At 44.1% G+C, this 16,874-nt stretch overlaps 1 protein-coding gene across 5 annotated transcripts in view; it reads right to left on the reverse strand.

The window, feature by feature from the left end:
* LOC140257622 (contactin-4) overlaps positions 1-16,874 on the reverse strand; it is a 250,817-nt gene that overhangs the window by 23,113 nt on the left and 210,830 nt on the right. For all 5 annotated transcript variants that reach the window (XM_072347049.1, XM_072347045.1, XM_072347047.1 and 2 more), the window contains one exon: positions 6,085-6,212. In XM_072347049.1, coding sequence (XP_072203150.1) covers positions 6,085-6,212 — 128 coding nt within the window. The remainder of the gene's footprint in view (positions 1-6,084; positions 6,213-16,874) is intronic.

A 16,874-nucleotide genomic window follows, 5' to 3' on the forward strand; every position in this document is an offset into this window, starting at 1 on the left:
ACATACACCAGCACACACCATCTACTGCACCGCATTTTGATTAAAATATATATCAGAAGTCTTTGATCTACGGTTTCATTTTATGCTGGATTTTCATTTGTATTCAAAAACGGAGAAATACTTTAACCTTTCTGAAATGGATTGTGTTAAAATAAATTAAAGAAAGTTGATGAAAAGCATTAATTAACCTGCTTTTGTCTCATTAAGAGTCTGTGTTTAACCTAAAGGTCATCTCCCTTTTCAGCTGATGTATGGATTTGATCTTCAATGATGAGCTAAACAACCCAATCTTCTATTGACGACTGAGTCAACTCCTGAACTTCTTGCTTTTCTTTTCTGGGCGGGAGAGGACAAGAAATTTCCTAAAAAGAAACTGCTGAGCTTTGTAAGGCATTATTTTAAGCCATCCGTTCCAGCTCCTGCTGTGCCTGAAGGTTGGCTGGAGGTTGCAGCATGCAGAGACCAGAGGGAAGGTGGTGGGGTGGGAAGCAGGGAGAACAATCTGCTGCATTTACTCACGCGTTCCACACCAACTTCACACACAGAATTTGATAGTCAAAATACCTGGAGAAGCTTCATAAAAGTCAAGATGTTTGTATTCCTCCTTTTAAAAATATAACTCTAATAATGCCAGAGATAACTTCAAAACTGGCAGGAGAGATAGGCCAGAGATCTATGCTTTTTAATATCAAGCTCTTCACTACGATGACTTTTATCATGTTAATGGCTAAATCACACTGACTGTAAAACAGCCAAAATGAGGCAATTAGTAAGGCTTGTGTCAGCCACAGAAAGTGAAACGCACAAGGTTTTCCATGAAAGCCAGATGGATATCTTCAATATATTTCTTATTGTCTGCTTGTGGTAGTATGTTCAATTAAACCGAGTCAGTGCTACAGAAGACGGTTTGAATTGCCTGGAAAAATTAATTGTCTGCTGCAAATTTAATGAAGCTTAACAGTTATATTGTGTTTACAAGTTTTATTTGTTATGATCAGTAAGTGCTTACAAGAAAAAAACAACTTCATTCAGCCGGCCCTAAGTGCGAACCACCGGCATTTTACGGTTCATTTCATTCACACGGATCTTTGCCACTTACTGTTTTTGGCCTTAGAAGATGACCTACTTTTTTTTGTTTTCCTATCTCAGATAAGAAACAGAGCTCGTGGCAGTGTTCATTCATGAATGGCTGAGTTAGGTCTCATTTGAAACACAAGATGAGCTCCTTGCTGCTGCAGAAGGCAATTTTGTATGGGCATCATACAGTAATGTTTGCTGTGGTTTGCAACTGTAAATGAACTTGTAAGTTGCCTGAAACAATATAGTACCTGATTAAAACCCATATTTGAAGTGCCTTAAGAAGTAGGACAGCATCTACTGACTACAGAATCACAGGGGTTGGAAGGGACCTCCAGAGATCATCGAGTCCAACCCCCTGCCAAAGCAGGTTCCCTACACCAGGTCGCACAGCTCGGAGTCCAGGCAGGTCTTGAATATCTCCAGAGAAGGACACCCCACAACCTCCCTGGGCAGTCTGTTCCAGTGCTCCGTCACCCTCACCACCAAAGCCTACCAGTTTCTACCTGGAGCTCTTCCACCCAATGCTCATTAATGACCTCCAGCAAACTGTGCCCGAAGCCTCAGGGTGCCATGGTTGGGAGGAGTGGATGCACAGCTCTCCCATTTACAAGCACTCCTTTCACGCAGTGCCCTGGGTAATAATTTAACTTAAACCTAATAAAAGACCCTTAATTATGCCCTAGAAATAATTTGTTTCAGTGGAAATAGTCCAATTAGAGCAGAATATGTTACTTTGCAATTTTACAGCCAAAGATTATAGCTTTCATTGTCAACTGTTAAAATCAAGCCTTTTCTACTGGATGTGAGCTAGAAGTCAAGAAAGACTTTTAAATTGAGGAATAAGCTTTATTTCATAACCATGAGAATGCACCAACATGCCCTCATGAATGAATTTGTGCTTTCATATGTCTGCAGTTCTCCCTAATCCTTAATATTTATTTTCCTTATAAAGCTGATATAGAGATTACGGAGAACAACAGTTTAGTATAAATTTACTTTTTCTCCCTGACATTTTTTAGAGCAATGTGTTGAGTCAGATAAGGAACATTCGTATCTGGAGCACATATAGAAACCGTGTGCAGCCATCACAAAAACAACAACAACAAAGACCACAACTTTTGACTATTTCAGAGTCCTTTGTTTTGTGCAGAAAATCTTGGTTTTGATACCAGCCGAACACACGCCTTGTGTGCTATCAAGGTTCACTCCAAAAGCCCATCCTATACAGATGGCCTTCAAGGGCTGCTCAGGGATTGCTATTTTTAAGGCTGCCTCTCTTTTATAAATTATCTATTTTGCTTTCAATAAAATTGTCATTTAACAAGTTTCTTTCTAAATTCAAGCAAGCCCTGCCTGCACTCCGGGAGGACATCAAGCAGCAAAGTAGGAAAGGGAGCATGAGAAAGCTTACTTGATTGCACGTGTTAGGGCGTACCAGCTGACTCTGTCATGTAGGAATTACAACATAAGAACCCAAAGAAACCCTGCACTGTGCAGCACCAACCACATTCAAAACAGAACTTCTGAGATACGACGCCATGGACAGATGGTCGGCCATTAGAAAGCAATGTCTCTGCACTGGAGTGTAGCTTTAGAGATAGAGGACTAAACTCTCACCAGTTCCCTATGGGCAGCACAACATTTTCATCTCTGAAGATGAAAAATAATAGTTCTTCCTTATCTATTAAAACAACCCAAAGCACAACTAAATGCACTTTAGCCCCTTGGCTGCGAGGCAAACTATTTTCCAAACCATAGAGATCAGTACCAATCAAGTCATGTTGAAACCCAGCAATCACGGATGGTAAGAGGAGCCAGAAGACCTCAACGTCCCAGCAATGCTGCCTGTATGGAGCTCAAAGGCTGCACTCGCACTGATGAGCACAGGGCTGCCTTTCAGCTATGAGCCCGGCCACTTCTACATTGGGCTTGAAGATAATAACACTGAAGATTCTGAAAAGCCTTTTGATGACGGACTGGAGTTTACAGTATTTAATAAATCTTTTCATTTTTAAATGCAATGCACCAATTTGATGTCCATACAAAGGAATACGCTTGGAATGGAAAATATGCAATTTCATAGAAAATGATGCCGATTCCCATGCTGGACAAAGTCAAGACAATCAGACTATTCAAGTGTGAGGAAAAAATAACCTACTGACATCATCTTTGTATTATTTTTCTGCTAAAATGATACGGACACCAGCTAACAAAAATTCTCCTGCTTTTACTGCGTTGAGTCTTCCCATAACAGTCAAAACAAGACAAGCTAATGGCAGGAGGAAAATGTTAAAAGTACTTCATAATGAAACAGGCAAATAATACTGATGGAACTTACCCTTGTCAGAGATGTACGTGTACAACCAGAACTGTGCTTCAGAACTAGAGCAGAAATCACAGACCCTGCCAAGCACTCACACAGTGGTTCTTCTCTGCCTCCACCAGAGCTGGGACATCTCCGCAGGGGCAGCCCCTGGCCCCAGCCCCTTCTTGTGCTTCATGAGCTCAGAGCCTGCATTGCAGTGTCTTGAAATGAGCTTCCTATTTCAAAGCTGCTCTGAATTAGCCAATTATACAATGACATTAAATACAAATCAACTCGTACCGCGCAGTTTATGCGCTTTGTCATGTAATCTTCTGGTGCTGAGGAAGGCTACATGTTGGAAGAACTGAACATTTAGCCTCAAGTATAGGAAAAATGGAAAAAGAAAGATGGAAAATTCATATTTATGAGTGCTACGTATAAATACGTGTCATGCTTTACATAGCTCTGAAGGCCGTCTGAGGGATTCTCCTCCATCCTTACAAATTCAATCCTGCTTTTTAATTTAAAGGTCAAACCCGACGTGCAAGTATGCAAGATTTTAGGTCTCAGAGGCCAGAAGAGTTCTGACTGAGAGCAGACCAATGGAAGAAACCCAAAACACAACCTTGCAGGTTCAGGAAGCCACTGAGGCTCAGCAGCTCTGACAACAGCATGTTAATACACAGCCCTATGGGCACCCATCAGAATTTCATATTTTGTAAGCTGTCTAGTCATGCAGAATATGAATATTTATTCATCCCTCTCTGGTTGTTTGCCAGACGTTTATTTTAAGCTCCTTGGTTCTGGGGTAACAGACATGCTCCTCCTCCTCCCCTCCTTGCCCACACTGTCTGTGACACTGTCAGCATCTCTCACTGAGAGAGAAAAGAACTAAAAAAGGAGAGAGAGACCCTGAAATGTTAATGGGAGAACGGAGGAAGGCTCAAAAAAATGCCTTTCGACCTTCACGGTGTTTTACCCAATGACATAAGATGAGTTAGGAGAGAATATTCTTAAGGTCAAAAAACTCATCAGCTGATAAATTAGTCTTTTTTACACCACAAAACAGAGTTAAGGTAAGATATTCAGTGATATTTCTGTCAAACCTTGCCCGTGTTTTACTTAGGGCAGAGAAACTCAAGCATTTCAGTATAAAATAAGAGTATTTTACACAGTTCATTTGGAGTTCAGAATAGTTTCTGCTCTTTTATACTTTTTATGGGGTAGACTTTGAAATTGCATTTCTCTGTCTGCTGTTAATATCCACATCCTGGGCTTAAAAGAGTGTATTCTCTGCTTCGTGCACACGTGTCACTTCCATTAATGCTAATGGAACCAAGTGGAAATGGAGCACTGAGGGAGAAAAAAAGCACTTGCTAATCCTCTGTAACCCCACCATGAAGCAAGGCGATGTGTAAACCATGTGAATACAAAGATCCCAAGTTACCAAGAACTTAAGTTACTGCCTGCTCCTCGGTACGGCTGATGAGGAAGGACAAGGTGCGGATGACAGAAGTGTGACTCAGGGCAAACATGATCCTTTTCTCTATGACTGGATTTTAGGGTGCCAAATGCCATCTGCCGGCTACAGAGGAGCTGCAGAGCCAGGCTTGGGTGCGTGGGCATCTGGTGGCACACAGGTATGGGTGCAGTGGGACCCTCCTGCCTCCCTGTGCTCACCCCTCTGCTCCCAGTTTTGCTCTGGGGGAAGCAGTTGCTGACCGACCCTTTGGTAACAGATACAGGATTCTGTATGACTGTTGTCTCTGAGCAATGTTCTCATGGCCATTTGCTACAGGTTCCTCCTCAGGACAACACAAAACAAGAAAAGGCAGAGTTAGCTCATATGGAAATGAGATCTGATTTTTAGTCTGCTCTATTTTTGTTTGCAGGGACAGATGTGGGCATGGGTAAGTGCCACGCAAGCTCTTCCAAACCTCCCTGACTGCAAACACGTAACCACGCAGCTAACAGAGAGGCAAACCTTCCACCCTGGGATGACAGCTGCTGCTGTACTGCTGGCACCTGCAGCTCACAATCACAACGGGGCTTCACCAGCTTTATCAGCACTTGCCTGACATTACTTGCTGAAATATGCTCTGGCTGTAAAAAAACACGGATTAAAACTCGCACTGAAACATTTTCAAGTATTCCCTATCCACCGCAGCAATAATTGATGGGGAGACCCTCTAACCAAATGCTATCCATCAGTGCCAAAACATGGGAGAATGAAAACTGACAGCATCAGAGCTCTGTGATTGATTTATTGCTTTGCAATCAGTCTTTCCCAATGTGTTATCCAAGAGAGCTTTTCCCCGAGATAAGACGGAGAAGGAGAGTAGTTATAAGTGTAATAATCCATACACTCACTGTCTATAGTAATTCCTCAGACATAGGACTACTCATAAGCAGAGGACAAATGACTTTAAAACATCTGTCAGCATCACTCAGTTTAACAAATCATTACTTTAAATGTCTTTGTGAAACCTTAGGAGTTCTGCCTTTAAAAACACATAACGGATGGAAAAATTCTGAGAGCAAACCAACAAACACCTGCAACTCCTGAGCTGCACAACTGTATCCCCATGTGACACAGCATCCCATGTACTGGAGGACCCACAGGTCCACATATGTCAGCAGTGGAGGAGCAGGCTGTGCCCAGCACTGGGTGTGGGCTCACCAAAGCACATCACTGTTACCTTTCACAACCAAGCTGCCGGTGCTGCTTGCCGTCCCAAAGTGGTTGGTGGCCACGCAGGTGTAGCTCCCCGTGTCCGACTTGGTGACGTTGACAATTCGGAGGCTGCCGTCATCCAAAACGGTGATTCTGGAGAGACAGTGGGGCACAGAACACACGTTATGTTACTTACACACCACGTTCACTGCTCTTCCCAGCCTGCATTAATTATTAACAGCCTGAACAGCACAGTCCGCTGTCCGCTGCAGAGTGAGTTAAGCTGGCAGAAACCTCTGAGGACGCAATTCATAAATACTGAATGCATCATTTACATGAATTTTCGGTGTCTTTACTTGAGGGCAGCTCTGATTTACACACACAGCTCCTGTAGGTTTTACGCAAGACTGTGCTTTGGTGCTCAGCACTCCAGGACAACCCTGCAACATGCACTGCGTGGGCTGCAGCCGGAGATGCACAGATCTGGGGGCTTTTCAATGAGGGTCCAGGTTTCTCCTCCTCAAATCTGTCTTCTTGTGCTCTGCTTTAAGTCAACAAAAGCAGAAAGCCTGATCTCCTGTAAATCCCATCCAACACGAATGCCTTGAGCCCCCAAGGAAGTGAGTAGAGCGCTGTGTGGTCCTGCTGGGCTCAGGATGGCTCCATTATCAGGAGCGCCTTTGGCCAACGTGGGCATCACAACTGGTTAGCACAGCATTAAAATCTGTGATTTGAAACACGCAAAGCACATTCTGTACCCAGGAGCTCTTGGGGAGCACAGCTGATGCCACACCAGCACAGCAGGATCTGCCTCTGTGAAAGCAGCACAGGGGACGGCTACAGAACACCGTGCTGCTCAACCGCTGTATCACCCACCATTAGCCACCACCGTGCACATCATTAACTGCTGTAACATCAACCGAACTCACTGCTGGTGACAGCGGTGGTTCACTGGGGGCTGTCACCATATCACTGCAAGCGCACCCCAGTGAAAGAAAATAACATGTTTCTCTCTCTGTTTCCAAAGACTACTCACCTCCAGCACCATGAGACTGCCAGCTGCTGCAACCATAAGGCAAATGGGCACCGACACACACAGCATGCACCGCTGCTTTCTGCCCCTGCCCTGGATGAGCCATGTGTTACACCTGCAGGCAGCCGCGTCCTTCCATCCCCTCTAACATTTCCAGTCGGAAAATCTCTTTTTCCCATTTAGCACCTAATTTCTGCCTGCCGTCTCTACGAGCAGGACTTTGCACCGACTTCATCTCTTTATTACTCAAAGCACTTCAGCGCTCCCTCTATTACATTTTGGTCATTTTCTTTTTAATTAGTACATTCTTACCTCAGTGTACAGCAACCACAGAAAATACAATTATTTGAAGATACCCAAAAATGATCTTCAGAACTCCAGGGAAACCTTCCCTCCAGCCTAACACTGTCTCTCATAGCAGAACACGTGGCTGTCTGCTCAGTATCATGTCCTGGAGCACAATCTGTTTTCTGCCCTTCAGCCACTTTCAGACCTGCACTGAAAATCTCATATTAATTCCCACCTTCTCCTTCTCAATTATTTCCTAATTTAACTAATTTGAAAGAAAATGAAGAAGCCTTCCTGCATCCTTAATGCCAATCAAGCTCTGAGCAACAGGATTGAGAAATTAGGACAAAAGGAATTTAGCAGGCAATGGCTGCAGGCATCACAGAAATGCTCCAGAGGCCCTGGGCAGGTGAGGAGCTGCATAGAAGCTGGGCAGCACGTAGCAGCAGACCCCATGAGTTGAAACCACAGCCCTTATGTGCTGCCATGGGGTGACACTGGGTATTGAGAAACAGCAGAAAGGAAAACTGGGTGACTTCAGCTGTCTGCCACACCACTTGAAAGCATGTATTTGTTGCTCTGTGTTCATTTTTGGCCTTCTCCGAGTCCAGACGCAACCCTCACAGAGCTGTCAGCCCATAGCGGTGGATGCCAGCCCAAAGGACACCCATCCCCACCGGCACAGGAACAAAGCAAGCCCCAGCAGGCCACAGCCAGCACAGTGAGTGGGGACTCCAGGGACACAGCTTCATGTAGGGCAGTGATAGAGTCAGAGAGTCACAGAATCATAGACTACCAAGGTTGGAAAAGACCTCCAAGGTCCTCCAGTCCAACCATCCACACATCACCAATAGCTCCCACTAAACCATGGCCCTCAGTACAACACCTAAACATCTCTTGAACGCCTCCAGGCATGGGACTCCAGCACCTCACTGGGCAGCCCATTCCAGAGCCTGAGCAGTTGGTGCCTTCTGTCACACCACACTCTCTTGATGAGTACAAACAGAGCTGCTTGAAAAGATATGATCGCTGGTATCTTTCCAACAATGGCAGAGAGTGAGTGAGAGACAGAGAGTACAGGATGCTCCCAAACCTCAATCCTGGCCTCTCCCTGACCTGCTTTTGCAGCAGCACAACAGCAGACCAGCTGGCAGAAACCAGGGGCAGAGAGGTTATATTTCACACGTCAATAACAGTGATATTAATAGAAGTTTCTCAACTGGCTTATAGGCCTCCAAATTGTTGCAGTCAGTAGCATTCACTATTGTAATTTATTTTTGCAGGAGTCCGGTGACATGTATTTGCTTCTGTAGCAGTTGCTCCAGCTCAATAATTGGAAGAGAGTAGTATATAGCTACTTGTCTCTTATCTTCACCACTGTGTTGGCACAAATCAATGCACGTATTACATTAAAGGTGCACTGGAGCGCAGGACTTGCCATACTGGCCTCTAGTGCAGGAGCCTGGGCAGCAGTAGCACCAGCAGCTCCCAAGGAATTACTTACTGCTGTTATCAATTTCAGGTCTTCGGAAACAACAGTGCCTTTCCGAAGGCTGAAGGTGCCCTTGGCGGGCATTAAAATTCAAATCAATATAAAGGACAGAAACAAGCTCAGCAAGATGCTCCAGCCCAAGAAGGACCACACTGTGCTGGCCTTGCCCGCCAGCCACTTGCTCCCTCAGCATTTTGCCATCTCAACAAATCTGACAAAAAAAGCGATACCATAGATGGCATTTCCCTACAGTTGAGATTTTATTTTTCCTTATTTTTTATCCACGTGGCTAAAAACTGTTTGCAGGATAATCTCCTCCACGGGTAATTTTAACTGTACCTGTGGATGAAACTAGCTTTAATTTCAATTCTTCATATCTTTTCTATCTCTATCGTTCTGTTGCTATTGGTTTCCCATTAAGTGCCTACATTCCCAGTGTTAAATAGCTAATATGGACTGGATGGTTTTAGGAACAACCTCTGGATAAGGTCAGTAAATCCCCCATAGGCTCTGGCACATCTCGGGGAGACTGTGCTGCTTCCTTCCACCTCTAAGCAGAAAGCCACAGCTGGTTGGGTTTATTCTCTGATAACATAACACTGCAAAGTTGGGACTTGCACCAAGTTCTCCAAAGCCAATCCCCAGTGGATCTCCACACACACTAAATTCTGGTCTAATTGATTCCCTGCACACTCCTGCCAATGACTGACATCAAGAATGACAAACAACTGTGCAAGTTCACTCTTGGGTTTCTTTTCAAATCATTAAAATCCTACTGTGAGTCACTGGTTAGGAGGCCTTATGGTGATGTGGCTATTTTTGCTGAAGGCACTTTTCTACATGGACTGTTTTGTCCCTTAATTTTCATCCAATGTACTGAAAGTTAGCAAGTAATTATTTTAATGCTTTGGAATTGGTTTGTTAAGAAAGCAGGAATGACTGTCTCTGATTTTGCTACTTCACAAATTTCCTTTGCAGACATATCTTCATTAAGTGGGAAGAAAGGCTCGTTTCAGGCCATTGAAAGTTCTCAAACTGCTAATTGGCTTGAAAGCAAACATGCCTTGATCAACCACTCTTAGCAGTTTGGTTGAACAAGTCCTAAGACACAAAGTTCAAATTAATTGAAGCACTACACAGCACACTTCCTTTCTTCTCATCCTAAATATACCCTCAAAACGTCTTCTAGTAAGATGGCTAGGAAGACTTAAAGCACATTCCCCATAGACACGCATTATTGCAGAATAAAGTGTTGGCTGCTGAGTATGCACCTCTCTGAACCACTCCAAACCAAAAGGAGCTATTGACTTGCTGTTGACTGCTCTGGGTTCCCTGTCACCACTAACCACAGCTGCAGTAAGAGGAACTAAGCATGCAGATCTGATCTTGTACAGATTGGTGCCACTGATAACTGGCACTCAGTCACTGCTACTAGCACAGAATAAACAAAAATAACAGCTTGGAAAAATAATGATATAACACATTTTAGCACCCTCATGTAACGAGGAGTCACCTATTCTGAATGTATCATGTCATCCGTAAGGAAGAATCTGCTGACTTGTGTTGTCAACTGGAGATTTCAGATCCATGGAGAGCAGAGACTGATCTGAAATCAGGAGATGAAAGGACTGCTTGTTTCCTAAAACAAAGGTCTGGGCTCTTCCCCAGGAAGAACCGATCTTGTCTTTCTTTCTTTCTTTTTTTTTAATGCTCCTCTGGGGATGAGGAACCTTTAAAAAAGCTGAAAACATTCCTCCCTCGCCTTCCTTGCCTTGTTTTCTCCATCGGAGCAGCAAATGCAACAACTTTCAAGCTGAGCACTTTACATTACCCTAAAAAAGGTCTTTGTAGAACAGACAGGCACAGTTTCCCTATCGGCCCCTTGCCCTGTGCTCTCTCTGCAGGAATGGAAGGGTCTTGTGCCATTTGTTTGGTTGGTTGGTGTGAGCTCTGAAAACTGCATAACAGAGAGAGGTGCATCTTTCTGGATGAAAAACACCAAACCTTTGTGCAGAGAGGTGCTGTGTTCAGGCACCCAAGGTCATGAGAAAGGACCGCTTTGGGATCGTGGCCACATCTGCACAAAGCTTCTCCTGGATCAACACGCTGCTACTGACTTGCCCAACTGGAGGAGGCCAGGCAGACCTGGAGCAGTACAAACATCAGTGCACAGTCACGTAACCTACTCTCCTCTGTTTTCCAACAGTGATACATCTACTGTATTGGTTCAGTGACCCATCAGCCAGCTCCAACCTGAATCGAGCACAGCAGATCCAATCTGTGGATCCACTTCTTGTTGCTGGGCAGAATTCCCAGGAGCAGAACGATATTTCTCAGTGAGTAACATGCATTTAGTGATAACACGTCCCAGAGAGATCAGCAAGAGTTTTATCACCGACTTAGTAAAAGAGGATCAAGCCCTTGTTTGGAATACGAACAATGTGTGAAAACTGCAGAACTCCCTGAGCACATAATAAAACTGCTCATCAGTAATTACCTCCAGCCCAGCTCCAAGGAAATCCGACCTTTGGCTGTCTGACTGCATCCCTTGCCTCTACACAAACAAGCCCATGAACTGCTGCTCAGGACAGCCCTGTGCTGTGATAGAGGAGTTGCTTAAAAACCCCAGCCCTACCGCCATTACTTTAACACCTTCTCTGTGTGGGTTCAGGAACCAAAGAGACCAGCACTGCAGAGCCAGGGCTGAATAACCCCCATCCATGCTTGGCCAGCACCAGGTGTGAGCCTCAGCAGGGTAAGCAGTGTGCTCAGGGGCCAACCTTCTCACAGTGAATTATTTACTCACTCACAGAGTCCCAGCATCACCGACAGAAGATTTGCACCAGACAGACGATGCTGCAGGTATCCCTCAATATATTCTTGTCAGCATGCCCTCTATTTTTCTCTTCAGCAGGTGGAAATGTGGAATATGAATGGGCGACAGAGGCAGTGCATACAGCAGGCTGTGTGACAGCGGTGGTTCTCCTCCCAGGGGACATGAGCAGCAGCTTACAGATGGATTCCTTCTTAGGAGCAAAGTAGTCATAAAGTTTGTTGGGTTTGTTTGTTTGTTTTTTTTAATATCTCAGATGGTTTCATTTGCTCTGCTGAAATGAAGCAAGGTATGTTGCTTCTTATCTGATCACTTCAGCATTTTAATTTATGAAATACAAGCACAACTACACTTGCTTTCACTGCTGATTAAACACAGACATCCGAAATATTTCATGCTTCACCAAGTGAATATTTTTAATTTTTTTCCCCCCAGGAAACAATGCTTAGGATGTCCTGTCCTTTTTCTATTACAGGGAGAAAAGATGTCTTAGAGCAAGCATTTAAATGAATGTCAGCTGGAAGAAATACACACAGAGTGCAATTTGAGATAAAACTACCATTGATCCCTTCATGTACAGCCTTTGTGGCAGCGGTTGACATGACTATTGAAAAGGGACCGTGGTGCCAGAGTTCCTCTAAGAGATAATCCGTCTTCTGAGAGAAGATTTAGGTTAAAGGCACCTGTGAGAAACAGTGCATTTCAGCCTACATGATGAATGGCTCATTGTCCTTCCTCTGAGCTGGGGCTGGAAGCAGAGGAGGAAGGGAATGGCACGGGGCAGCCCAGCCTTGATTCTCAGCAACGTGTTTGCTCAGCCACTACCTGCTGTTCATAGGCAGGAACACGGAGAGCAATTTTTAGCCTAACAGCAACTTTGCTCCATGCCACAACTCTACTGCAAATGTAAATGATTCCAAGAAATTGCATTATTTATCCAATTATTACTGCTTCTATTGCATGCCTTTGTAGCAGTTTACCATTTTAATAATACTTCCCATGCAATGAAGCAGTGACTAGGATTATTAAAATGATCTCATAACGGCACTATTACCCATTAGGCCCTTTCAGAAAACATGGAAGGATTTAGAAATGCTGCCAGGTCTGGATGTACATGCCAGGGAGAATTTACTGCTCCCAGCCCTCCCTGAGCCAAGGCACCACTCACCACCACCTGCCCATCACCATGAAGGATGGGCTGCCTCGCTCCCCTGCTAATAATAACTCCATGGCCATAGGTTGTTCTCGCAAGTGCGACTGCAACCTTTGTGCAGTGTAAATTAATAACAGTAAGGTTAGAGCTGACTGCTGTATAACATTAATCCCCATTAAAGCAGGCACAGAGGTCAATGTGGACATCACAGATCTCCATCTACACCTATGATGGCCTCTGGCATATACCCGGAGAGAGGACAAGAGGACCCTGACCCCCAGCCCCTTATCTTCAGGCCACTCAAGATGTCCCTCCATGCATCCACAACACCATCTCCCAGGGTTGGGCTTCACCTAAGAAAGCACATGAGAGCAGCTATGACTCTGGACACTTCTACACGACTGGGAATTGGTGTGAAACAGACAGATGTTTGTGGGAATGGCATCATAGGGGCTTTAATTTGACCATCCATCCAACCCTATAAATGATAGTGACTGCCACATGATGCAGACAGCCTTGTAATGGCACGCGACTTCTTGTCCTGGACCTGTTAGTTTTGATTTACATTACCTCCAACATCTGCTACGATACTTATTTGTCTATAACTGCTTGTCTTTTCATGGTTCACAGGAAAGTCTGAGATAATTTGGAGCCTCAGTCAAAGCGCATTTAATTTAGTACATGTCTTTCTCTTGGTGAAAGCAGACATTAGATAAGGCCTTACTTATCCATGACAACTGGCAGCTCTCTTAACAGCAAACTCACTATAATTAATTTTCAGGTAAGAAGTGTATTTGCTCAGAATAAACCAAGGTAAAAACCTGCTCCATTTAGTCCAATAGAAAAGTTCCCATCAGCTTTCCTGGAAATGAATTTATGTGGAACTACAGAGGCCAAGGATGAAGTGTTTGAACTGAGGCAGTGCATGGCCCAACATGGGATGGCCAAGGCCTTTGTCCTGAGTGCTCCTGATCCCTAAGATAGGATACAACACAAACTCATTGAACTCAGTGTAAACCAGTCACCAATTGATCCTAACACCCAGCCATCCTAAGTTATTCCTGCTGCTTTCTTTCTCAACAAACTATTTATCTGCAATGGCAGAGCAGTCCAGATAAATAATACAGTACCCAGAACACATTAATGACTATCAACGCAAAAGCTGTGCTTTGTCATCATCCTCCTTTTTGCCTGGAAATTTTTAGGACAAGTCTGGAACTGATGAAATCCCATTCTGAAGGACTGAATAGAAAAGAAAGGAGCATTTACAGCTATTAGAGACTTCATGTAAATTGTTTATAGAGGAGCCTAGGGTCATAATTCAGATATAAAAGTATCCCTGGGTTATCTAAGAACAGTTCAGTACAAAACGTCTTTCTTAAGGGATGATGGTAACAGGAAGAAACAAATGAAAACCAAACACAAACACGGCTAGGGACCCTGAAGCAAAAGAGCAGGCTGTCGTGAATTTCAAAGAATAGAAACCTTTTGTCTTCTCTCCCTTTCTGCTCTTTTTTCATTATACACAAAATTAAAATAAATACAGTAAGAGCAAACGTGTCATGAAAATAAATATTTGAGGAAGCAAATCCGAGCAAAGCAAAGCAAAGCTCATTTTTACAGCTTTCATTCCTCAGACATGAGGCAATAATTTGAGCTGTATGGGAAGACTGTGCGAGTCTGGAGGGTCTAATAGTGCAAAGAGCCAATTTCCCACTGATTTTGGTGAGAAATGAAGACCCATCCCCAAGGGAATCCCCTTTTAGTGCAGCCCTTTAGCCTCACAGTTTATTTTTGCAGACTAAGCCGGTCATTTGTCACAGGGTGCTCAGCACATACACACTGCAGAGAGCTCTGAGTGTGCAAACACTTGGCATGGAGCAGGCTCTCCTCCTCCTGGAACAGCTCTTCGCTGGCTTGGCTGGAGGAGCAAAGCACTCGTGCAAAACACCTGAGGAAAACTAAAACATCTGCACACAGCTGTCCATCCAGACACACAGCTCCTCACCAAGAAGCGCCATACCCAGCATGGAGAGAAACCTTGCATAAGGAAGCAGCAGGTGCTTCAGAGCCACTACTCCATTCAGCCTACCTAATGCTCAGTGAAATATTTGCTATGCTCACCCTTCCACAGCAGTTACTGGAGCCCAGGGGCACAAAGACTGAGCGGCTTCTCCCAGGCAAAAGGGAGGCATGGCGGCAGGCTGAGTAGTCAGGCTGGAAGCACTGCCTCCATCATCCTCACCAGCAGTTCTCTCCCAACAAAGACAAGCCATCACCCTCTACCTACAGCAAAAGCTCCAGAGCTCTGGCAAACAGAACCATTAACATCACGAAGCCCAGAAAAATTAAACTCTTATGAGAAAATAATATCTGCATGAGATTTTCCATGCATCAGCTGCTGACACAAACCATTTCTGGAAGCATTCATGAGATTAGAGCAGAAGCAGTAAACGCTCTCTCAGCTTATTCACTCCAGCTGATACCATCTGAATGGATGCCCAAAGGCACAGTCTTTCAAAGATAACACATCTTTTCCTCTAGTTTCAACAAAAAAATGCCCACAGTACAAAGATAAATTACCCACTCTGCTTGTAATTGGCATTAACAGAGACTTGCAAGATCCAAAGATGTATTTACGTCACTTAAAGATGATGTTTAAATAATCATCAAAAACATCACCAAGTCTGGTAGGATGCCAAAAAGTCCATTAGAAATCCTTCACTTCCCCCAGCAGACATATAATTATTTCCTTGGATTTTAAACATGTATTTCTTAAAATGAAGCCTTAGCTGTAAAATCATTACCTATTAATTACGAAAATGTCCAAGAGAAGAAGAAATATTTGATAATGTTTCTCACTTCAAAACGCTCTGTGCTCCACAGGACTTGGGGAAGGGCTGGTGGCTGCTTCTGTCACTTCTCACGCAACCCCCTGCTTCTAAAATAAGCAAACCCAAGGCAAAAGCCTGTTGACTTCTCCAGACAGACTGGGTCCCACCAGCGCCCTGAGGTTGGCTGCAATGTGGTCACTATGCGGTGACATCACTGCCCTATGCAGCAACCCCAGTGAAAGCGGTCTGCTGGGAGAACAGCAACAGTGCTGCAGAGCAAATAAATATGCATGTTCTAAGCCTAATTACTTTAGACATAAGAAATAAGGTGGCATTAAATTGGCTGTAGATACAACACTTCTCAGGTAACACGTTGCTAGAAACATCTGCACAAGAGCAGAGGGGAAAAAGCAATGCAGCGTGAGGAACTTCTGTGGCCAACTTCTGATTGGCACTGAACTTAAACAATTGGAAGGCTGGCAGAATGAGTCAGTGGGCTTCCCTAGGCCCTCTGACCACTGAATCAAGTGCCTTCCTGGCTCATCTTAATTCTCTTGTTGCAGAAAATTGGTTAAAGCAAATACACACCAGTCGTCTCAGGCACTGCAATGAAGTAAAGCCATCTTCTGCCATTGTCTTTCAAAAGTAAGATGAATGCTGCTCTGTCGACTCAAAACTTCAAAAAGCTATTTGCAGAATGTCATTTTTCATTCTGCCTAGGCAGGATGTAATGAAAAACCGACACATTATTGATGGTTTGGTTACCTGTCTGCCTTAAAGAAATTGCACAGGTGCTGTATTTAGGGGAAGGAAAAAAAAAATAGACAGTCAACACAATTAATGCAAAACAATGATAGGAAGCATCCTTTGAGGTTTTATTTTCTGCTGAAGTGTCACCAGATTGCACGTCCAAAAGCCACTGCTGGCAATTTGTCTCTCGGGTAATCAGGATAAAAATAACACCATGGTTTGTACCCTGGCACCAGACAGGAAAAGATGCGCCCTCTGTCCTGCTGCCATTTTCTTCCTGGCTGTTTAAAGCAATTAGCTACTAATTAGGAAGTCTGAAGCAACAAATAAGAACATGGGAATTAATACAACTTTATCTTCCTTTCTTTCCTTGTCTGATTTCATACCTTTTCTTCCTCAAAATGGAACAGCACCTAAATAAACATACAAAAG

This window comes from Excalfactoria chinensis, chromosome 12 (assembly GCF_039878825.1).
Source record: "Excalfactoria chinensis isolate bCotChi1 chromosome 12, bCotChi1.hap2, whole genome shotgun sequence".
In the NCBI taxonomy this organism is placed as follows: Eukaryota; Metazoa; Chordata; class Aves; order Galliformes; family Phasianidae; genus Excalfactoria; species Excalfactoria chinensis.